Raw genomic sequence first — 25,743 nt, 5'->3', positions numbered from 1 at the left:
CATTTCTTATTATCCTACATTTTGGGACGTTTTATTTTTCGTTTTAATTTAATTTAATGATTTATTTTAAGAATTGGTACCGATTAATGTTGCGTTATAAAAATTGCATAATATTAAAATGAAGAAGCGTTTCTCATCATTCTTGCACACATACACTTATATTAAATTTAATTATTATATTATGAATAAAAAAGACGAAATGACTGAACTCTTCACTCGAGTTAATTCGTTACTTTAAATATTCGTAGACAAGGACGTGTATATATAAATGCATTGATAATGACAATAATTTCACGCGAAACACTCCTGGATGCATCGCGAGACTACTTAAAGATGACGTACTATATTGAATACAATATTTATTTATTTTTCTACATGAGAGTATATAACGTCGACGTTACAGTTGCCTACACGTTGACATCGAAACACGTGGATAAAACTGAATCGATTCGACGACGAAATAATGCAATAAGATAATTATATTTACTTCAATCATATATACACATTACGATAATACATGTATGCGTAGTAATGTAAGTACGTCGAAGAGTATAAAAAAAAATTAACTACAACTATATGGTGTATAATTATCAATATATATTTTTGTATATACATAAAATTTGTTCATACTGGTAAACGTTTTCGTTTCTCGCTTCATTCATTGAGACGCGAGATTCATGTACTTGGCAGAGTCATGTAATGGCAGTGTTGTTTTTATGTTTTTCGATTTTTTAATTGTATAAACATCAATCGCTATAAGATTATATTATATTTTATTTAAAAAGAAAAAGAGTTTGAAGGATTATTAAAAAAAAGAAGATCTCGAATGAATTGAATGTCATGCATGCGATTGGTAGAGTGTTAGGAAAATATCATACTTTTTATAAAAACAGTACACGAAACTCGTATTTAGTGTATTTTAAATCGTTGGTTGCGAAAATCACAAAGAGAGAAAAAGAAATTATAGGTTTATTCGGAGTTATTTTGGCATACTTCAATTTCCTAATTAATAAATGACACAATGTGCAAGTCTTTTTACGTGCTCAACATTATTGCAGCACTTGCTTCCATAGATCGACGGAAGTTTTTGCTGCCTTTACGTAGGGTGAAAAATTACAAATATTCGTCGTAGATATATAACGAAGTACGCGCTTGGGTGCGGCCGAATTCATTAGTTTAACGTAAAATCGCTCGGAGTAGTTTAATTGCAGATGTGCTCCTCGCGCTTGTGACGACACATGTCGCACTTGACGTCGCAGCACCAGATGAAATGGCAGTTGCACTTCTCGACGACCTCGCGCACCCGCGTCTGGTAGCCGCGGCCGCAGCACAGCAGGCGGCAGCCGTCCAGGCCCAGGCTCGTGCGATTGCAGATCCTGCCGCGCGTGCCCGGTATGCCGAGTCTGCGAACGAAGCAAATTTAATCCAAAATCCCAAATGATAACTCGAGCGAACTTTGAGAAATCGACTTACGTGAGATTACGCTCGCAGTAGTCCGGACTGTCGTCCAAGTAAACGAGGTCGGTCTTGTTGGGCCGCTTGAGCTCGGGCCTGGCGGGCTTGAGGCGGGCCGGACGTCTCGGGCCGCGTTGCGCCAGTCTGACCAGAGCCGCGCCCTCGTGCAGCTGGGCCAGCGCCGTGCCGGCCGCCCTGAACGGGGGAAGCCTGCGCCAGCAGACCCGCACGCTGCACGAGCCCGACATTCCTTTTATGGGACGAGATATAACGCGTATGAGTCCCGAATGAACGATTAGTCGTTTCGACGACGTTGTTACTCACCGTGACACTTGCAAACTCTCTGCATGCGCGAACGTACGGCCCTGCGGCCTGCTTCGCTGTCGTGTCGCCTCATGAGTAGGCCGGCCAGTCCGTTGGGTCCGTCGATCGCCCCGTCCTTCACCGGCTCCTCGCCCGCCTCCGACCATTCGCGAGAGAATCGCTCCCCGAAGTGAATGTCCTGCGTTCCAACAAAACGACAATTTCATATTATATATATCTTATATATTTTTTTTAACGGCAGCTCGGGGCCGATAAAATTTAACGCGCGATCGTCAATTGCAGCTCGCGATATCTTTAATCGACGAGATCGGCCCCAAACTACATTATTATACCTATATACGTCGAGGATATACGAACGCGGCTCGTATCCTCCGCGCAGCAGCTTGCGTCGAGTTTCCTTTTTTTTTATGTGACAGCTGGGGTAAAAGCTGCTGGCTCCCCAGCGAAGAGCAGCGACACATTTTCCGTCTTTGTGTGTACACACGTAGACGGGGAAAGAAAGCTGCGCGCGTATATATGCCCGAGAAAAGGAAAAAAGAAAAAATTGGACGCAGGAGATTGGACAAATTCAAAGCTGTGCGAGGGCGCTTACATAATTCTCGAAGGAAAAGAGCGTTCTCGTGCCGTACAGGAGGGTATACTTACAGCTCGCAGCAGCGCGTTTGGTGCTGCCGGCCGGCTGCGCGCCGCCTTATTATATAAAACACGTGCGCACCTGCAAGCTCTCTCGTATTTTACCAATATTTGTCGGGATCTTATCGCGTCCAGCTTCCTCGGTTTTTTTCTCGCGCGTTTATATAGGAACGATCCTTTGCAGCCTTAAAAATGGTCTTTGTGTGTGTCTTTCCAGCTGGCCGCGCGTCAGGCAGTTTTTTCTTTCGCGATTTCGAGCGTCTATCTATGCATTTTCGTCGTCGAGTATTGTATCGTAAAAAATAGATACATGTATGTAAGAGCAGCTCGTGCGTGTGATACGTGCAAGTCGTATATACGCGTTGGCGATGTGCGTGCGAGCGAAGGGTGAGCTAAAACGAATGCGTTTCGCGTGAACGGGTGACCCCTTGTAGACATCGCGAGCTTACAAGGGGATTAACGGCTGCCAGCTCTCTCTTGCAGTGCAGTCGACGAGTAGTATCGTTCTACTCGATGTACAGTGTCTCATGGCCGAGCTTGTTCAGATCGTCTAAGAAACGACGCTACTCCTCGATACATAACAAACGACTAAATTTCATTCGTACTTCATCACCGAGTCGCATAATTTAACATAAAAAAAAAACTCGAAGAAGTAAAATACAAATCGATGCTAAGCACAGACGCGGTGTGCGCGCAATATCTTACGTGGTCGCGTCGGCAATAGGTTTCTCATGCCTCTTCCGGAGGGAGCTATATATATGTAGTCCGTACAGCTACACGCGGCGGTTGGTATTATAGACGCAGCGGCGCATATTACACATTATGCGCTTCGACATGTCCGTAAGGGCTTTTACAAATCGTCGGAGGCGAGCATCGACTCGACTTTGCGGCGGCCTGAGCTCTGCCTCGCGTACATACACACATACGCACGGTACGATATCGTGTACAACGACAACGACTGCAACAGCCTATGAGCTTTCGTGTGCGATCTTACCTATAGGTACATATAATATGCTTGTGCGTTCGCGACGATACACACATATGCTTCACCTATATATCTCGGTGAAATGTATACCAGCCGCATACATCGTGGAGCAGCAGAGAGAGAGAGAGCGAGAGAGCCGACTTTGTAGCGTGCAACGTTCAAGCTCACTTTTTCTTTTTTTCTCTCGTTTTTATGGTTGCGCAGGCAGTTCTTCGCTTGCCCTTGAGAGGCATCTATGTACAAAGTACATACACGGACACCGCGCCGAACATACATATGATCTCGCGTGTTTACGCTGTCCACGCATGTACGATACGCGAATTAACCGAGTAGCTGCGTTAACGTGCATGGGTTTCGTCAATCGTGTCCGCCTGCGATACATTCGATGCTTATATGGAACTCACCTCGCTGCAGCCGCCCCACTGCCAATTGCTGGATCGCTGCCGGCTCCTGACGCGATTGTCGCACGAGCAGTCGGTCAGCTCGCCGCGGGAGCAGGCGCGGGTCACGCTGTAGGCGACCCCGGCGGCCGATATGGCGTACACGAACGCCGCCTCTCGACTGTCTGTCGAGTCGACCGACAAAAAAAAAAAATTACAAGAATTAAAATCGCATGATTTTTTTTATAGAATGGGAAGATTTCGTACTTGCGAGCATGACGCCACCGAAGATGTTGTCGGCGCTGTCGGGATCGACGGTGCAGTTCCATCTGGCGCCCTTGAACTGGTGCTGGCATTCCTCGATGGCCAGTCTCGCGCCGGAGCTTATGGCCTGCAATCACGATGTTAAAGCTTATACTCATTGATCATACTCAATTGAATCTATCGACATCATTTTCCAACTTATTCTAATTAAGGTTTGAAATTGATTAATTTTCATTTTTTCAATCATTTTTTAAAATATCTCATTGCTTTGAAGTCTTAAGTGAATAACTTGTTGAATTCAATCGTTAAAAAACATTCGCGTAAGAGTACAATTAATTTCAAACGAATTTAATCCTGATGAGTAGAGTGTACATTTCGTATATTTCAACCGGAAATAAATAGTGATAAAAAGTACAAGAAAAATCGGCGCCGGAGGCGCGCATCGCCTCACCTATAGGTATAGCCGCACGACACACTTTTGAAAAACTTCAATTAAACATAATCGCGTCCTACCTCGCGAACCGGGTTAAAAAAAAAACAAACAAAACACTCGTCTAATTCGGCGATTTATCAATCTAAGGAACGTGGGACCGGGGCACATTGCCGAGCTCAAGCTCCAAGAGCAGTTACAAATTCGTATCCCTAGTGAGCTAGAAAAATGTAGCTCAAGGCTTTGGCTTTTCCTTTTTTGCAGCCTGCGACGTTTTCTGCATTTTTCACGAGCCATGCAAAAAGCCGTCTTTCCACGACTATATATATACCGCACACATATAACAGTAGCAGCATCAACAGACCTGCAGCGCGTCGTGGATGAACAAACTGCCTGCGGTGACGCGCTTAAATCCCGGCAAAAAAGCTCGAAGCTTGCGCGCCGCGTACCCGCGCAAGCACACCGTGTATACGTACCGTATAAACACAAATAGAGCCGGGTAAAAAAGTTAAATTAGAAGCACGGGGAAATGGGTACGTGTACCAATAGCCATTACACTTATACTCGGCGGTAGCGCGAAATAGGAGAAGCCTTTCAGGCGTAATTGGTGCATTATGCGCTCGTATGAAAATTCGTGCAGCTATCGGACGTTTTAGTGAAATTAAGAACGATACACCTGTATATATTTGCTCGTTGTTCTTCTCGAATGGAGATCTTCATCGCGAGCTGTGCCCTTTTAAATGCGTGCGCCTCGGGAAAAAAGTGATACAAATGACTGGGCTTTGAGTTCTCCGCGTGCAACGCACCGCTCGGACCTTTCGTACGCGCGTATAATCATATATTGCAGCGGCTTAATTTAAGCACGCTCGTTTCAGTTCGCTTTAATTTAATGACAATCATTTTCGTACTTATTCTCCCTGAGCTCCCTCAATTTTTTCTTTATTTTTTTTTATCACTTCAATACTATACGAATCTCTTTTGCTTTTGTTTGCAATAGAGATTAAACATTTCTTGATTTCGATTATATTTTTCTTCATCCCATGCTCGAAAGTACGTACTTTCATCTTCGAATTCGGGGACGAAAGTAATACTTTTGCTCCCCGACAATACCGCGCGAAAGTTATTATCTCCATGACTACGGCAACCTACATTTCAATTATCGTTTGGTTTCGACTATGCAATAGATGAATTATATTCACTTTGTTTATGACGTACATATGCCAAATTGAATAAATATTAAAAGACTAACAATTCTATGAAGTATCAAATTTGAATAGCCATAATTTGACGTACACATTTCATTACATTCAATTCCAATCCAAAATTTAAATCGTTAAAGATGGTAGTTGCAATAAAAAATGAGATCTAAGAGAACAAAGACAGTCAAAATATGTTAATTTTTATAATATATTTTGAAAAATTCTTTCAACTTTAAACGTTATTCTAGGTCACTCAAGTTTCTACTTGTCTACCTCAGATTGAGTGAATTACTTAATTGATATGGTACTAATTCATGCTTATACTTTACGGGATCGTTTGTATTTTATTAACGCCATAGTTATCTATGATTTACAATTGTTTATTAATAATATTAGTTATGTACTAATAAACATTATTATTGATGATATTTGTTGCAAAGCCCGCCGTCGACCAGCAGCCCTCGCTGCGCTTGGGCCGCAAATGTCGGCGGGCTTTGCCATGTAAGCGTAAATTCATGGATACAATTTTTTTTAATAAAATATTTCTTAACTATGTTAAGCAAACGTACTTTCAAGCGGGGATAAAGAAAAATCGTATACGCAACTCGGGACAAAAGTCAAACGCCTGTCTCTGCGAGCTTGCACCCTCGGCTTCGCCTCGGGTGCATAACCTCGCAGGGACGGAAGTTCGACTTTCGTCCCTTGTCACGTAATATACTATTTAAAATTTTCTCCGCGTCCACTTCGAAAAAGTAATAATTAGTTTTTTTGGTACCTGTAAAACCTGCGGTGACTGTATGCATATGACCTGTTGCTTAGCCGTGAGATGGGCATTCTTGCAGTATCGCTCGGCGTTCGAGAGGCCGAGCACGCTGTGCTGGGCCGACATCGAGTCGACGCTCATGAGATCATGATGCCCAGGGTGGCTTATCACTCGTGGCTCCACGCGTTGCTGCTCTATTCCGAGCGACCTGAAATTTTAATATAATTTTAATAATTGAGTCACAACATAGTTTCGATTTTCTTTAGAGCGTCTGTTAATCACAGGCCACGAAAGATTCTGTCATAATTCCTAGGATTATCATGTTAAATTTTTCTCTGTCATACCCTGATGTTAAACTAAAGAAGTTTCACTTCGAAAACCGCGAGGTTCGCTTTCGAACGAAAATTATACTCGACCAATTAAACGAGACATGGACGTCTCAAAACTGCTGCGTATACAAGCACGTATACATCATTCGATTATAAAAAAAAGAAGCAAAAAAGAGTAATAAATCGAGCGCACGTGGCTCGCGTTCGGCCTGATCGTCACGTCTCTTTTGCTTATTAATAACGAGATCCGTCGAGATCACACCTCGCCGATTAAGTCGAAGCTCGGAGCCGACCTGTAATGTACGCGTTGTAGACGTCGTGTCTCGCTCGCCGCGCTCAATTACAGGTCGGCTCGAGCTCTCGCGATTGATCGGCTCGTAACGCACGAGCTGCGATACGATATTAAATGTGCATCGACGAGCCACCACTATTATACATCTCGGCCGTATCGAGGCGTACCGCGCGTACGACGTCGTCTCAAAATCCAGCTGACACTGTTATTATCATAGTTGACCGCATTAACCGGTTTTCCTTTTCTTTTCAATCTCGTTGGTAGGGTTGAATAGTTGCGATACTACTATTGTTCTCGCCCATGAAGCATTAAACATTAATATTTTCGTCATGGTTATCGATACACAGATAATCAACGTGGATAAGGAATTTTCTCCAAGTAAATGGCCCAGCTGCTTATATTGCGCAGCAGGAGCTCGACGATGCCACACATATTCAAGATTTATATTCAAACGCGGTGGCTGCCACATTATTGCCATTGATCGATCAGTGAAATTTCGAATCCTTCGTACTTCTTTGACCTGTTTATAGTGTAGCTGAGCCGTTGATTCAACATGTATCTCTCATAAAATAGCAAATGAGACGTTTTGAGACTCGACCCGTGCAAATAGAAGCGTGCAACTTCGGAGCGTCGGCAATATACAACGTAATGACACTCGACAGACACGATACGCAGAAAATCCTTGACGCTCGCCTCGATTCAACCGATAGAAATCCTCTTTGATTTATATTTTATTTCCTTATAAACAATCAAACTGCTATTATTTTTACTTATTTTATAAATATCAAATTACACAACATTTGTATACATTATGCCCAAAAATTAGCACCATAATCTAACGCCATGCGCGATAATTTAATAAAATTCTCCATTTAGGCTCAAATCAAAAATTACCCTATTCACCACGGGTTCATTCGTCGCGCTACATTTTATGACAAAGGTTGATATGTGTATGTTAAAAAAAGAAAAAGTATGTGGCACGATCATCAAGGGCCGCCGCTTTTATTCCACACAGCTTGTTTAGTTATACTCACGAAAAAAAAAAAAAATTACGTCGTGTTTGCTCGCATAAAAATGTTTGAACTTATTTTATGAAAGCCCATAAGCTTATAAAATTGGGCCCTATCGCTGTCAATGGCGGTGTGTACGCACGTATATTGCGAGCGGCACAATGCAAGCGGGCGGCACAATTATGACGACGACGACGTCGGGCCGCGCGCAACGTGATACTCTTCGTCGTATTTACATTTTTTTTCTCTCTCTCTCACTCTCCTCGTGCGCTTACTACAATGCGAGGCAAAATATGCCGATGACATAATATGAGTAAGTATATAATATTAAAATCGAATGAATGAAAGGAGGCTCGTGCGGCGGCGGCCCGCTGACAGATGCATGAACCGCTTGCCCGTATACACACAACTCGCGGCGCTGCCCTTTGTGTATATTGTATACTCTCGAGACTCGATATACGATGGATATTTATTGTTTTTACTCTCGTGCCATTAACGTTGCTATGTATCGAAAACAAAAACAAAAAAGTAGTAAAAACTCGACGTTCGATACTTTGATAATTGCACAGACACGGCCCAGCGTGATACAGACGAATATTTCGTTTGAAAAATCGACGCGATCGCTTGCGAGCGTTGAGATTCGCGGGCAAATTATACACGTAAGTACGCACTAAGTACTAGACATATGTATGCTTTGCTGCTGCTACTCTCGGCTTGCGGAATATCTTTGTATAATACATAATTCGTTCCCCAGAGGAATTACACGTGTTGGAGAGTGCTGCTACTGCCGTTGCTGCACGCGTCGAATTAACGCACGAGTCGATGCATTTATACGCCCGAGGCAATATTAATCAGCTGGATACGCATGGGAGAGGTAAGGAGTCTGTGCGCTGTACTCTCATTACGAATATCTTTCACGAGAGACAAAAAACTAACAATTATGTTCAAGTTGAAATTGTCGAGATATATTATATTAGGGAAAGAGAGCAGCGCGTACGAAAAATTAATTTGGAGAAACAATCGAGCTTTCGAATGTACAATTACTTGAAAAATATTCGCTTTAATGCGTATACGTCGTGGACGCATGCAGCAACTAATTATTATCGTTCCATCTATTACTCACGCACATCGCGGCATGTTTTTGCGTCCCGGAAAAAAAATATTCGTGCGTTTTCAATTGTACGAAAATTGGCCCGGCGTGCTACGCCGCTGCTCGTCGCTCTCATTTCATTAATTGCTCGGCTACGTAATGTGCACGCGCATATTATATATAGGCATACGTCGTATGCATTTATGCACGTGCGTAAATGCAATGTATGCAGATATTGGCCGGAGCACACGCAGGACCAACTTCGGCCCACGAGCATGTCTATTTGATTCTATAACGCGCGCGGTGTGTATGGACGGCATATTGTTGTTCGTATACACGCCCGTAGCTACATGCAGTGGTGTATGTACTACGCTCGCTTCGAATCACAGCCCGAGGCCAAATATAATTCCACTATATAAATGTATATAGACCGTGCACACACACACACACGTACAAGCACACATTTGCTTTTGTTGTGATACGAGCGCACTGCAGTATATACACGCGCGAGCTAGAGGTGTACATTACATTAATTGAAGTTTCGATACGGAAAAGCGAATGAACGAAAAAAATTAGACGACCGTTTGAAAATTACGTGAAAAAAATAGCGCGACACGTTGTAGGAGAGCTATGCATTGTTTTTGAGTATCCACGTCGGGCCTCGACCTATGCATGACCGTATCCTAGAAACTGAAAATTGCCGTAGAATATTGTCGTCGCAATGATAATACACCGCAAGTACGAAGACTCGAGCTGCAACGTAACCATAATTTTTATGTCGACACAACAAAATCTATATCTTATCATCGAGTTTAATTTTTACTGATACGATTGAGATAGAAACTTTAATCTTCTTTCAAATATCTTCAAACATTTCAAAAAATTTCGATCAACCAACTATGTTAACATGATAATACCAGTTTGAGTCTCCACCACTAGTTGGCCAGTACCTTTATCTACTACTTGCAAGTGCAAAAGTAAAAATAATTGTATAAGTACATCTTCAAGGTCGGTCAATGGAAACTCAAAGAATCAAAATGTCTTGTTAATGGAATTATTTCGATATAATTACTTTTATTTAAAAGTAAAGGGTTCTCTTTGTATGCCCGAAACTTTTTCGGTATCGTTCACTACCAGACTGGTACATCCGATTCTTTTAATCTATATATCATTCATCTACACTTTTATAATATCGAATATTTGTCAATCGAAAGTAAATTCCAATACTCCTCGAAATCTCGTCGTGCATACTTTTGCCTCGTACCTATTTATTGCCGCAGAGAAAGCTTCCATACATATATTTGCGCACTCATACAGCTGCATTTTTTCTTCGCTCTCGCAAAGTATGTGTATTATATATGATATTTGCGCACGTCTCGAAGAGCTCCTGACACGCTTAGCGACATTATACACGCGTAGTTATATGCAAATGCGTTTTAACACTTCCAGCGAGCGATACTGTCCTCGTCCGTCACACATTTATTTATTTATTTTGTCGTACGTATGTAACGCGTGCATGCCTCTTTTCGCGCGCGCGCGAGGCCTTTTGAAAGAAAAGGACCAAGTGACAAATACAATAAAAACGTCGAACAGAGAACGACGCAGCGCGAAAGCTCAAGTTTGCATTTAACGAAATATTTAAAGAAAAATATCATCTTTATTTCTTTCTCCACTCGCTCACGGCGAAATTTCAACACTCTCGAAAGAAGAAAAGCACGATTGCGTAATTATAACAAGGAGAAGAAAAAAAGCCGCGTCGATTAATCGCTGCGTGGGGGGAGGATCGCTCATTTCTTTTTTTCGTTCGCGCAGCTCGCGTGGGATACGAAATGCGCGTCGGTTGTGATTCTCGTCGAGTCAGCGTGCGCCGCAGCAGCTGTTATCCGATTCGCGCTATACACTTCATGATACCGCGTAATATGCCTCGATAATTTCGAAATTCGTACGTGCACTTATTCGACAAAAAACGAAAGCTGAGAGCAAAAAAAAAGTCGTGCATGCATGCTCGTTCATGCGCCTGTATGAAAATTCGTAGAATATATCTTTTTTCATACTCGTGCGCTCAATTTTTTTTCAAGTATGCGAGTGTGTTTATATATATTTCAGATTTCAGCTCATTATTACGCCGAGTACTCTCTCTTTCTCTCGAGTTTTCGAGTTCGCTCGTGCGTACTCTCTCGCGGGAGCTATTTGATATTCATTAATGATTTATCCTCATCATCTTTCTGCCTATATACCCCGAGTATCCCGAGCTTGCGCGTGTATATGCTGCACATTGTACGCGCGGATCGTGCCGGGTATCAATCTCCAAGCTCGCAGCTGATAATAACAAAACCTTCATTTTCAAAACAGAATCGCTATTAATACTGGAGGGGGGTATATAATATATCCTTCGAGTTTCGAACTGATCAAGAATATTTTCTTCCATATAGATTCATCGAACTCAAACGCTCCGCCAGACATTGTTCTTTTCTCGGCTATAATCAAGGAGAAAAAAACAAGAGCTGAATTATAAAAGGCCAAAGGAAGGAAGAGGAGGAAAGCCGAACGATTTGGGCAGGCAGCACGAGGCAAATATATAATAAGGAAAAACAGGCTGGAAATTTGTTCCGACTGCCGGGAGGCCGGGGCCAATTTGCGTTAATGACCCATTTCGGACCTTATTTTTTGCCTCAACCCCCGGTGTCGCGTGCGCCTCTGTATATACAGCACACCAACCGGGGGGAGTACCAGCAGCAGCAGAGAGCTTCCACGAGCGTCGGGAGGTGCAGGCTTAATCAAGCCTATACTTCGGCCTCGTAACTCGCTGGATTAAAATGTTCCGCTCGGCCGAACCCCTTCCTTCCTCTTTGTCGCTTTCTTTTTCTAACGCGCGCGCGCGCGTAGCTCTAGGGGTGAGCCGCCGCGATGTTTTTGGGCTTTTGCGTTCGGCGCCATCGAGGCAGAGAGAGAGAGAGAGAGAGAGAGCTATACGAGCTTGCAGCAAATAAAACCCAAGACAAAGGAGCTTTCGAATTTGTATACATAACCCAAGTGAAATCGATGTGTCGGGCATTGGCTCGGCTCGTATACCACTAGGGAGTGTTCGGCTACGTAAATTCAGTTTCTTCATTAAATACGAGCGATACGCACACGTTAAACTTTCCTCGTGACTCTTGAGTCTCGCGCGGCGCTGCTACGAAACTACTTGGACGATCTTTATTACCGGCGAAAGCTCTCGCTCTTTCTCCTGTTCATGCTACAGCGGCTTTTTTTCTGGCCCCTCGTCCGAGGAAGAGAGACAAGGGAATTTTCCCAACGGTACAGCGCAGTAGGCTCGGGTCTTTTAACGATCTTCCGCAGATTGGCTGAAATGCAGATTCCGATACATAACGCGCGGCATCGAGTGTATATGGAGTCTCGAGGCGCTCTCGGCCACGGGTCAGCCGCGCATTACATCGCATTAATGGATGAAAGAAAGAGAGAGAAAGAAAGGGAGAAAAAGAAAAGAGGCTGGCTGCTAATTTGCCACACATGCGCGCATTACACGTCTGCGTGCGGCTGCAGCAGTGCGCGTCGGTCTGTCGGTCGTAGTCTTTGATTGCCCGGCTACGCGCCGAGCTCGCTTTAGCGAGAGAGGCATGTTAATTGACTCTTTTGATGGATTCGCTTCCTCGAACGGCGACGAGACGAGCGAACGAGAACGACGCAGATAAGGTGACATAGCTCTCTGCGCAGCGGCAGCATCGCAGCCGAATGGAAAAAACGAAGCGCAAATTGCAAGTGCGGTCGCGTATATTCTATGCATATTGCAGCACGAGCTAGAGGATGCGCGATTAATTTTCTAGATCGGTATGACCCTATTTTTTTCGTCTGTGGGCGGTGGCACGAGTGACCGACTTCCTATGGAATCAACTAATTTTGATATCAATTTGTGCAATGATCGATGAAAAATATAGCATGTACCGATTGTTATTTGACAGGGAATTTTCCATTTACCGCAAGTCGGAGTACATTGAAAAACCGATACTTCTTCTTCATTGATACTAAGCCCATTCACACTTTGGAAGAAACATGCACTTGTATACAAAGGCTCATCGATGGTCATCGACGGACTCGAAGCTTGAGCGACTCTAAATTATACACGTGCCTCATTCGCAAGAGCAAAATATAAAGAATATGCAAATTAGCTTGTATGATACATCATGCGTGTCTCTTTGACGCCTTTTGGATACACTCGATTATACAAGAAATGAACTCTAAAACATTTTGTGAATTCGTCGTGACAAAAGTAAATAGCCACGATATCGTCATTACACTCCAAAATTGACAATCAAGAAAATCGATACAGTTAAATATATTTGACGCTGGATCGATGTGTTTTCATCTCATGTCCGAGATTCGGATGTATGTGCCCTGCGCCTATAATAACGTCGCTGCAACATCGACTTTTCTCTCTCCGTCGCTTTTTCTCTCTCATTCCCCATAGGCAGCCTATTATATAGACACGCACATAGTGTTTAAGCTAAATACCGCCCCTAAAGAGCTTAAAGACTTAGAATATCTGTTTTATGGCTCTTATCCCCCTTTCAAGGGCTTTATCGTAACAAAGGGAAAATTTCCCTTTCCGAGCGCCATCTCTTTCTCTCTTTACCTCTAACTCTCTTGAAAAAAAGTTTATAGCTTCGAATTTATTATTTAGCAACATTGCTGAAGTATATATGAAAAGGTCTGCTTGGCTTAACGATCCATTGAAATGGCTCGATGCTCGGCTGGCAAACCGTAAAAATTGTTGCTACAGCCGGTGAAAGCAGCTATAGCGCAGGGACCGATCGCTTAAACGCATTTTCGAGCGGCATCTCTTGGCAGGATGACGATATCAAGCAGAGCTAAAATTTAATTTACGTCAGCGTGTCAATTCAATTAAAGACAATCCGCAGCGTATATGTATTATAACTCGCGATTGTGTTATGTTTACACAACTCGAATTCTCGACGTAATGCCGAAAGGTACACATAATATACGATCTCGTGCGGCAGCTGCTTAGAATAACGCGCCGACCTAACGCGTTTGACGTACACACGCGCGTGCGGATCGTCTCGTGAAAAGAAGTCCGAATGTGTACAAAACGTGTGTGTACGCGCGATAGAGGCCGCCGCACGAGCACATTATTCCAATGACATTTTTACTGCCTCGTATTTATTGCTCGGTGCTGCGGACGAGCCTAGAAATAAATGTCTCGCAACGACGCTTCGTCGTCGTTTTTTTTTCACGGTCTCTCATGAAAATATCGTGAGGTCAGCTCGGTATTTTTCACGATCTTCTTTCATGTCGCTCGCAAGGATTTCGATTGTTTTGACGAATTCGCCGACCTTATCGATTGCGATGTTACGACGACGACGACGCTCCTCTGGACAAAACAAACGATCTACATTACGCATCGATCTTATGCGAGATCACGTCTCGATTTTTTTTCGCCATTACTTATTTCCCTCGGACGAGATTTTCAGTATAAAAGAGACGGACGCGACGACGCGGTGCAGCAATATCCAGCGTGAAGCGCGTTTTGGCGGATCAATTTTGTGCTCGGGATTTTGCAAAACGTCACGATGAGGTTCCTGCTGATCATTACTCTTTTGACAGTTTTCGTTTGCGTTGGTACGTATGCATATTTGTTAACGCGAAGGCATTTTGTTTAACGCTTTTTTCGAACTTTCTGCTTTCTTCGATAAGCCATGGCCCAGAGAAACGGAAATGACCAATTGGATGCTATGATCAAGAAGACGGATCAAATGATCAAAGAATTGTCGGATAAAGGTATCAAATCGGGTTGTAACAATGGTAAGCACATTCTTGTTTTATTTAGGGTCCATCATTCGGGCACTATAAAAATTTTTGTTTCCCATACATTCATGATTGATAAATATTTGAAATGTTTAGTTCTTGGATAAACAATGACGTCAAGTTTTTTGAAAATATCATTTGCAAAATATCATTTGTTTTCAGGTGCAACTACTACTACGACTACTACAGCTCCACCTGTAACTCCTGCAGGATAGCAACTGCAGCTGTAGGACAGTAAGAAAAATACTATATGTATCAAGTCACATGTTACCATGAAAAATAAACAACGTAACCCATTGTGATTAGCAAATAAAAAATCTTATGAATGTACAAGTTTTTTTCATTTCCAACGTAGCGAATTTTTCGGCTCAATTCGTCGCTCGAGTTTGCAATAATCCCTGCGACGCGACATTATCAATCGGCCTTCTATCGTCGATCGATTAAAACGAGAACGGCGACTCTCCCGACGGTTTTTTGTCCATATTTCGTCGCGAAAGCAGCCAGAAAAGAAGAGAGGGAATAGAAGCGTCATGGCTGACACGCGCGCGTACGATAGGCTCGCAAACGTACTTGCACATGGAACGGGGCACTACAATGCACAATGGGACCTCTCCACATACGTGCTCTCTCTCAGTTGCATCACCACCACCACCACCACCAGTAGCAACCACCACCACTACCACCACCGGCAACGAGCACCAACTGCAGCAGCCCTGGTGCACTCGCTCGCGAGTACATACGGCGCTAATTAAACTCCAAAGAGAGCCCCGCGCACGAGTCCTCGGCTTTAATTGTATTCGCCGTGCACGCACGTACGGCAGAGAAGGGCGGATCGTTGGAGCAGCCAACGTGCATATTCGACCAACCTACCTCCAGGTACTACACAGCAGCTCGACGAGAGACCGAGGCGCTCTTTTTTCTCTCTCTTTTCCTTCTTTTTTTCTACGCAATTTGCCTCGTACAACATGCGTGTACGCCTACGTCGTTCGCTCGGATGCTCGAGCTATTGTTATTATTATCGTTATTATTCTTTTTTACCCCCGATCGACTGGTATATTCAGATACGCCGCGAGCTCGCGACTCCGAATCGAGCCCGCGTAGAGATCGCGACTCGACGTTCGATTAATAGCTGCGCTGCACCGTAGCGGAAAAACGTGCGTGTCGCGGGTACACGACGTATTAAAACGAGCTCGAGATCGAAGGAGAAACGGATTTTTTCTCCGTATCTGAGCGGGCAGCAACTGTACTTGTACGCGTATATACGCAGACGAGACTTTTATGTTGTGTATTATTCGAGAGGGATCCTTGGCGCAATAGCTCGACTCGAGTGCGCTTATCAGTCATCAATCCGCATACGTTACTCGTAGGTACAGTATACGAGTCGAGGCCTTTTGAAAAATCGTCGTCTTTTTCAGCGGTCGCGGTTCAGCTGCGAGTAAATATACATGTGGAGCAGCTAACAACAACAACGACGACGACGACGACGACGAGCAGCTCGACGAACGAGGGCTGCAGTTATAGGAGTAGGTATAGCTGTGCGACGTATTACCCACCCGCGTCGTGTATATACATGTAGCAGAGTCAACAAGGAGAAAAACATGACGAGTCGTCGTCGTCGTCGTCGTCGTAGTTGCCAGTCGTCGAAAGTAAGCAAGCGAGCACGATGAACATTTATATGTCCTATGCAGCAGCATCGTCGTGGCGGCAAATGCGCGCGGGCCATATTCATTTGCGAGATTGCGCGAAACAAATACGCACTGTACTATACTCGGCTCGTGTACCCGTTGCTGCTGCTGCGGAGGCTTACGCGTGGCGAGAGCTTATCGCTGCAAGTGCACTGCACGGGGACAAGGGTGTCTGCGCGTACACACTGATGCAGAGCTCGCGAGATGCGGATCTTTCCGCGCGATAGTGCCGCGTTTATATGGATTATTCATGCGCGTAACGCAGGCTTTTTTTGCACTATATGCGGCTATAGTGTATGAGGTACATATAGAAATATACGTATACGGCGCGCGCGATAAAAGAATTGCTCTCTGTGTCTGTTTACATGTATAATGTGTACGAAAGCTCCGACTGTGGTTTGTCATTCAAGCGCGAACAGCAGCAGTAAGCTTTCAATGAATGAAATATTCCGTACATCGTGTGCGCGAGCTTTTTCTACGCTGCTCTCCTGTTTATCGATAAGAAAGTTGTAGACTCCTTTCGTGCAGCTATAAAAAGTCTTTGAAAATACTTTTGAATCACGAAGCTCTTTCGAATTGTCTAAATTAATCGTCATCCGTGCTCGATCCCGCTTCCGAACCAAATGAATTTCCCAAAGTGATTATCGTTCGTCATTATTATACTGTTCCATGAGAGACATCAACGGCGAACAATTAACTGCCGCGTCGCATCGCGAGAATGGTCGGGAGTTGTAACACGCGTACCGCTAAACATGACTTCTACGTTGCAGTGCGCGTCTCCCGAGAAACGTCTTGTGTGGCAATCGCTGATTAGCTGACGCGTTAAAATCGCATTTCATGCGCTTGTACAGGCGAGCAGTCGCATCGTAAGTTACGCAGAAGAAGAGCCGCGAGCGAGAGAGAGAGAGAAGGAAAGACGCGAAAAACGAGATTGAACGAAATTACGATCACGAGCTTTTTTCTTTCTTTTTTTATTTTAATAAATACATAGAGTACAAGGGCCGCACTGGCGGAGAAGGAAGCTCGATCGTACGAATAGCGCAATGATCCTCAGCAGCGAAAAATTGCTATATACCGAAGCATATCGAACGGTTGAGCAAAAAAAAAAGAGCGAACGCAACAAAGACGCCACGCAACGATGCGGAGAGGAACAGCGAGAGAGAGAGAGAGAGAGAGAGAGAGAAAGAATAAAAAAACTCAAGGAGCAGTAACTCTACTTCCAGAAAATATATAGGGGCGCATGCAGCCTCATTGGCTGCAGCTTATAACACGCATGCATGTAGGATACAATGACGCGTACGCCACGAGGAAGGGAGGAAGGTTACATGATCGGGCTTTTTTTCATTCTCTCTCTCTCTCTCTCTCTCTCTCTCTCTCTCTCTCTCTGGTTTTTTTTCTTCCTTCGTTGTTGCACACGTACGCGGTGGTAGCATACCGTTCGAGAGGCCATCCTTATGTGTACGATATACGCATGCAGGCGCATGCTTATAGACGAAGGTGGAGCACTCGAGTGGCCCTGCCAGGGCAAATCTCACACGTTTTAGGGCCCCCCACACACACATACACATCTACACAGAATCATACGTGCGTACAGTGAGTGCAGCTCGATGTGTGCACCTATAGCCAAGTGCCTCTCTAACGTACGTAGCGCAGGCTCTCGAGTAGTAGCCACTTCATCCCCATCCGCGAGCGTAACCTCTCTCTCTCTCTCTCTCTCTCTCTTTCTCGTTCTCTCCAGTGCAGTGCAGTGCAGGGCCTCAGAGAGCTCCCTTTACACAATATGCATATAACGAATAAAAAAATGCGCCAAGCACACATTTCGTGGATGTGCATGTGCGTGTGTGCACGTAGTACCATGTACGCGATGGGTCGATACACGTTTGCGCGCGCGCTCGTTAGCGCCATTTTATGGCTTTTTTTTTCTTTCGCTCGTGCCTTTTTTTTTTGCCTCGCGAGAACCCGCATCGTCGTCATTTTGTTTTTGGCCGCGTATTTGTGTGGATGTGAATAAAATACATATTTCATAATTACGAAAAGAGTCAACCGGGCGGCCTACATAACTTTTCTTTTTTTGGACGGATATAGCAAAGTAGGTAGTCGTCGTCGAGCATTAGCTGCCACGGGGTCGCGCTTCATAATGGCAACTCGAAAATTCGCGCCGAGCCTCTTGAACTACTTTCATTTTTGTTGTTGCTGTTGTTTTTTTGTTTCGTTTTATTTATCTTTCGGTCTCATTATTTCCGTGTAATCCATGACTAACGTATGCACATAAACACGAGCGCGCTGGAGCTTTAATTATATTTCCCAGATTGAAACGTCGAGTGCGGCAGCGGTAGCAACATCAGCGAAGTATTCCAATATTGCGCAGCGCGTCAAACGAATAAAGCCGATACCGTATATGCGCTCGCTAATTAATAGTCTCTTTTTTGTTTCATTCTATCCCCCCGCTCAAGATCCATTGCCGGAAATCCTATACATATATAATATTTTCGCGAAAAAAGAAGAAGAAGAAGAAGAGAGAAAGAAAGAAAGACGCGCGTTCTTCTCTAATATCCTCATTATATTTCTCTACGTGATATTACGCGTCACGATGTTTTACACAGTCGACGCTCATGACGACGACGACGACGACGACGACGACGACGATGGACGTACCTCGGGCCCGCGAGTCAAGTTACATTATATAGACGTAAACTTGGCCGGGCGATAATGAAGTGCAGCGAGCGAGCCAACGTCCTCCACTGTATATTATATACACGCGCCAGCCCATTTAATATACATTTATATATAGAGCGAGTCGTCGTCGTTTATACGCTGTATACGTTACGCGGATACATAAGATGAGCTGCACGGTCTAAAAGTCAGTGGCCGGCGTTGTTTATGAATTTTTTTTTTCTTTCTTCGCAATTCGCTCGCGACGGATTTTCCGATGACTCGACGCTTTGACGCGGCTGCAGCCTGGTGTATGATACAATGTATAAATACCGATAATAAATCCTTCGGAGGCGTTTTATTATCACACTCGCGTATATATATAGTTGCGAGACCTCGCGTACACACCTCGTGTATCTTTCGCTTTAACGACTCGCACGCGCGCGCCTAATAATGCACTGTACATTCGAGCGATGGCAAAAATGCGCAGAACTCATAGGAGCACGAATAGCCAAGTGAAAATCGTACGAGGCGTACTCGAATAGTCTGGTGTGTCCAGTTTGCAAAGTGCGCGATCGGACCCCTTTTATATACACAGACATTGCACAGGAGTATATGATATATTGGACATAAATAAACGCAGATGTAATGCACGCGTAAAAATGACAAAGGGCGATTAGAAACTTGCGCGCAGTTATATACAGTGGTCGCCGCTTAAGAGAATCACTGTGTGACAAAAATTTTCATTCTATTAAGCGGATGATTCTACTATCCGATAGGGATTGCAATAACTTATAAATAACTTTGAATCCGAGAAATTATGCATTATTATAATAAATAATTTATTATTATAAATGAATATATATATATATATAATTTATATAATAAATTATTTATTATTAAATATTTATTCAAATCATATGTGACACCATTATAATTTAGTAAAATAGTCATTTATCTTGGTTTGTTTTTTCTTTTGGTCAATTATTTTGAAAATAAATTTTTCAAATTTGTAGTACTCTTCAAAGGATTTCGAACGATGTTGAACTCCTCGTCTCAAGACTTGTAATGCGTTAAACATTTCTAGATTATTAGGTGCGGGTTCTATACTATCATCTTCCTCTTCAATTTCTGATTCATCTGTGTCCAATTTTTGGCATATGTCATCATCTGTTGGCTTTCCAGAGGTTTCTAGACATTCGTCAATATCTATCCACTCGTCAAAAACCTCATGTGTCATATCTTCCGGATAAATTTCGTTCAAGCTAACGTTGCTCGAAATATTACATATTTCATTAGTTCCGTTAACAAACCCAGCCTTTCTAAAACAATTTTTTATCGTTTCGCTAGATACATAAGACCAAGCTTCTTTGATCTGATGTAGCGCATCAAGCAGAGAGGTCTTCTTGGCAATGTCATTGGCTTTGACATTTTGTTGATTATCTAATATTTGTATAATCCGTTCCCTCATTGTTCTTCGATAGTACGCTTTTAATGTACGAATTATACCTTGATCGCAAGGCTGTATCAGAGACGTCGTGTTGGCAGGTAAATAAACCACTGTAATATTTTTCATAGGCTCTAAGTTTGAATGTGCACCGCAATTATCAATGGTTAATAAAATTTTGCGTTTTAATTGTCTATCCCAATTTCGTAGCCAATCAGAAAAAATGTCTCTTGTCATCCACGCGTTTCTGTTGGCCGTGTAAGCAATAGGCAATTGAGTCACATCTTTGAAGCATTGTGGATTCTTAAATTTTCCAATAACAAACAGGTCTTTTTTTTCACCTGCCATACTGGCACAGCATAACAACGTTATACGCTCCTTACTTGTTTTGAAGCCTTTCGTATTTTCTGATTTTAGAGCATATGTATGCTCTGGTAATGCTCGGTAGTATAAACCCGTTTCGTCAGCATTAAATATATCGCTTGGCGAATAATTTTTAGATATTTCTGGCCATTCTTGTATAAACCACTCATTTGCACTTGTAAAATCAGCTTCGGCTTGTTCACCATGTGGCTTGCGATACACAATATTTTCTCGGCCTCTCCAACGTGAGAGCCAACCGTCAGTGGCCTTGAAATTTTCTTTGCCTAATTTCTTTGACAAATCTTCAGCTTTTGCTTTAAGTAACGGGCCATTAATTGGAGCGCCTTTTTCTCTCACTTCCACAAACCATTTCTTCAACGTTTTTTCTACGTCTTCGTCTTTGCCGCATCGTTTTCTCTTGCGGCTGAGATTTTCGTGAGAGCAAGAGGTACTTTCNTGGAGACTCAGTTACCAAACTTTATCAGAAGTTGTATTTTGGTGTATCGATGAACATATTACAATATGGGCTGATTTGAGGTATACGAACATATTTTTTTTTTGACATTTATGTCCTATTACACCATACTTTCTATTTCAAGGGGTTTTGAGGTTATTAATGTCTCATCTGAGTACAGATTTGAATTCTACATCAAATTTTACATGAAAAAACATGGTTTAAAAATTTTTTCTTATGTCCCCCCAGAAAAGCAGAGTAAGAAGCAGAATATCCTCATACCATGAAAATCCAACTTTGAGCCCCTGTAGATCCATAAGGGTTGGACCTAGGGGGCTGTGTCCTTCAGGATTTTCATTTTTCATTGTGTTCTTGAAGAGTAAATGGTTACTTTCAACTTCATTTTTTGGGCCTGCAACACCTGTTGTGGAATAGCCCATATATACGCATGGCTCGCGCAGTGTCCGCTTCAATGGACATTACGTACTCGGCACACATATGCGCGCCTCGGTAGCTCCAACTGATCCCACACACAATAATACTCGTGTACACGTTGGGCTATACATTGAATGGGTTCGAGTCTCTGCGGCCTATGGACAGCAGGGGCTATTTAGGAGTCGAGCAGTGCTCACGTATATGTATAATGAGCAAAGCTCGTGAGCAACGCGTGTACCGTCGCCAAGTGTATATCATACAGCTATTGTAAACTGTATAGCGGAAAGTCAAGCGAGAGCGTCGTTGCACAGGGACCAAGGTATACGATGAAAGGTAAGCGACTGGCCAACTATATGCTCCTGGACCAAAGTCGGGGATTCTTGGGGTCAAGAAAAATTGAGATAGCGAAAGCACTCGGTAGCTGTTCCGCTCGAACGTATATAGGTCTATATTCCCGAGTCGAAAGCGTCGCGAGCTGTTGTTTTGGGCTATAATGAAAGTTGGGCTTAAGTGGGCGAATATACCCCCCTTGACCTTACTACACCGTCATCGAGTTAGGAGTACGGCTGGGCGAAATTAAAAATAGTGTCGATGTTGAATGAGCTGCGGGATCCGCGAGTCCCCGTTTGCCTATCTCACGCACACATACACAATACATATGCTCGCACGCTTGTATCGTTATATAGCTCGAGGTTCCGGGGCTGCTGCGTTGCGGTCGTGCGCTAACTCGTTCGTTAATATTAAAGCAGCTCCCACGGGACCGCTAGGCACTATAAACCTTTCTTACGTAAATGTACGTGCGCGCGTGCGAGCCTACCTATCCCCCTCTATATATATACACTTGTTATATTTTGGACGATGCTACCATATTGCTGTTGCCGTTGCCGATGCTGGGGCGCGACGGAAAATACGCGGATAAAATATAATTTATGTATCAGCCGTAAGTTAGCCAAAACTAAAAGAATGACATCGGTAAAAAGTTGGTCGCGAGCTGGTGACAATTTTACGCGTGTTATACATGTGCGGTGAAATCGAATCACGAGCCGAGAGAGAGAGAGAGAGAGCGAGTCTTTTTTGCTCGATACACTGCGAGCCCTACAACGTATACATACAGTGCACGATACGTACACAGGCGCGGCTCCCGGCCGTTCAAAGGCTTCTCTCTGTGTGTATATCGTCGGACTGTATGTCGTGTCGCTGTGCAATTTGTTTCGCACTTGTATCGTAAACACGACGTTCTTTTTTATTTTGCATTTTCGACGGCCGGCTGCTCTCGCGCGCATTAAAGTCGAGCTTTCGTCGCTCGTCTTATAACAAATATGTACGCGTATAGTTGATACATTTTTTCCATGATTTTATGCGAGCGATTAAAAAAGCTTCGAAAAGGCACATGTAAACGGTCATTTTTTCATGTTACGAGTCAAAAAGAGCGAGATAGAGGTAACGAGAGTCAAGGCTCGACCAGCAGCAAGCCGCAGCTCACGACGCGCCGCGTAACTTTATACTCGGCGCTGTGCCGTATAGTCGCGCGCAGCTATTGTCCGGGCTAAAAAGTCCGCTCGAGGCGAGTAAGCACGATCGCCGCGACTCGAACTATATTTATACCACTCGCATGATAATACGCGAGCTTTCGACGTTGGCCAACGTATAAAGTTACGAATATCAGCCACTAACCATATACGTAGCCAAAAAATTCGTCACCGCGACGAGCTAATTATACATACGAATCATATGGCTGGTACGGATCCACGCGGCTCGTTAACGTCGCGCCGTGTCTCTGTGCCGGTCTTGCGATATACGCGACGTCGAAATTTGCTGATGATATCGATTGCGCTGCTGCCCCCGGTCGCTTCCATGTGCCCGCGCCGAGAATCACGAGGGTATGTTCATGCATACGCATCAGCCTCTGTATGTGTGTGTGTGTGTATACAAAACCCGATACGTTGTAATACACATCGACTGGGAGTATAACGTCGATGTTGGCAGCCAACGTCACAACTTAACCCCGCGCGTCCCTTTATGTATGCATCTATACGTATACACATTAGTACACAGTCGGCTCGGGACGGGGGAAGCCATCCAGATTACTTTTTTTCTCTCTCTCGCTCTCTTCTTGCGTATATACCTTTTTTTAAAGCGAGAGCTTCGTCTTTTTTTTGCTCTTTCTTTTTGTACCTCGAGAATTCGCGCAGCCGATGATACGCTTAGCCTCTGGCTCTACACGCGGATAAGCCACGAACGATATATTTTTCGCTTTGTTCCGACGATCGCTTCGCAAAAGACTCATCGGCTCTTCCTTCTCTTCTCTTTCTTCTCCTTCTTTTTTTTTCGTACTTGTATGTTCGTTCGTGTCTATTGCTTATGATACAGCTATACGTGACTTTTTACGTATGTGTGGGTGTGTATACCTGAATAAAAGAAAATCGCATTGACATGTGTACGAAAATTCAACGAATCGCGCGTAATTTGGCTTCCAAATCCACCTGCTTCGAATGACAGTTGAAAGTCAAACTTGTATACGTTGGACGAGATTTTCTTTGAAAAATTGCTATTGATACTTGCTGAGATTTTGAATAAACAATAATACAACTATGTTGATATCGGATAAAGTTTTCAATAAATAGATTATCTATATCAAAAGTTGCCGTTATTTTGTACACGAGAGAGACCCCCACTAGGCTGGAATTACTATTTCTGCGTGAACTACGCGTATATCTCTCATAACTTCGCCCACGAGTTAATTTTACTATCTTTATATAGATGTTAGGTTAAATGTGTAGTCAGTATACGCAAAGACGCCGCAGTGTAAGCACCGAAATATCGTATCAATTTCATCGTATCTTTGATTTTCGTGAAAAAAATATTCATATTTTACATTTTACTCGATTGAACTTGTGTGTGAGTGCGCCAAACAATGTCCAACTCCGATGATTTAAAAAAATTAAAGAGCTTGCGAGAAAATGTAAACTGGCAGATCGTCTATGAGCGACATAAACTGTTCAAGCAACTTTTCGTCTTGATCAGATATTGGACAGGCCCACTTCCAAATTTACTGGACATTTTTGGAAAGGAAGAAATTGATTGGCTTATATGGAGATCTAAAATAAGCATAACTTTATACGACGAAATTGTAGGAGAACAAATCATTAAATTTGTGGCTGGCAGTGGCTATAAAGACGAGCCGATTGTGGACGAAAAAGGCAAGCCATTGTTGCGTTACAACATAGAGTCGTTTTATAATTATTGCGATCAAAAAGACAGAGCTGATATCGCCCGTGAGCTTTTTAAAATATACAACAGGTTCGATGTGGAGTGCACCGACAACTATAGCCTCACACATTTTCATGTGGCCTGCAGGCACGGCTTCGACGACGACGTGAAGAAATTCCTCGAGCTCGGACAGGATCCCGATTGCATAAGTCGAGAAACGGGCGATACGCCGCTACGCTTGGCTGTGAGATGGGGACACAAAGAAACAGCCGAATTGTTGATGAGACGTGGGGCCAATCCGAACTTGGCCGATGCGGATGGATCGACTCCTCTGCACGAAATTTGCCAGAGAAAGAGCGACGACGTTGAATTGGCCGAGATGTTTTTCAAGATCAACGACGAAATTCATCGGACGGTGCAGCTCAATGCTCAGGACTCGAGGGGCAACACACCATTGCACTTGGCTCTGAAGAAAGGACACAAGAAGGTGTGCGAATCACTGTTGAGAAGAGGCGCCGAT

The 25,743-nt window shown here is 43.6% G+C and overlaps 1 protein-coding gene across 1 annotated transcript in view; it reads right to left on the bottom strand.

Moving 5' to 3' along the window:
* Window positions 1–687: 687 nt before the first annotated feature.
* Window positions 688–25,743, bottom strand: part of LOC106650279 (protein Wnt-1-like) — a 41,024-nt gene continuing 15,968 nt past the window's right edge. Inside the window, exons 2-7 of the mRNA XM_014368208.2 lie at window positions 6,446–6,641; window positions 4,045–4,168; window positions 3,802–3,962; window positions 1,780–1,957; window positions 1,474–1,705; window positions 688–1,403 (exon numbers count right to left, since the gene is read on the bottom strand). Coding sequence (XP_014223694.1) covers window positions 1,202–1,403; window positions 1,474–1,705; window positions 1,780–1,957; window positions 3,802–3,962; window positions 4,045–4,168; window positions 6,446–6,641 — 1,093 coding nt within the window. The 3' untranslated portion in view covers window positions 688–1,201. The remainder of the gene's footprint in view (window positions 1,404–1,473; window positions 1,706–1,779; window positions 1,958–3,801; window positions 3,963–4,044; window positions 4,169–6,445; window positions 6,642–25,743) is intronic.

This window comes from Trichogramma pretiosum, unplaced genomic scaffold (genome assembly GCF_000599845.2).
Source record: "Trichogramma pretiosum strain Unisexual culture from Peru unplaced genomic scaffold, Tpre_2.0 scaffold5, whole genome shotgun sequence".
NCBI lineage: Eukaryota > Metazoa > Arthropoda > Insecta > Hymenoptera > Trichogrammatidae > Trichogramma > Trichogramma pretiosum.
Note: the sequence above shows the minus strand (reverse complement) of the source record. Positions and strands in the feature narration are given on the sequence as shown.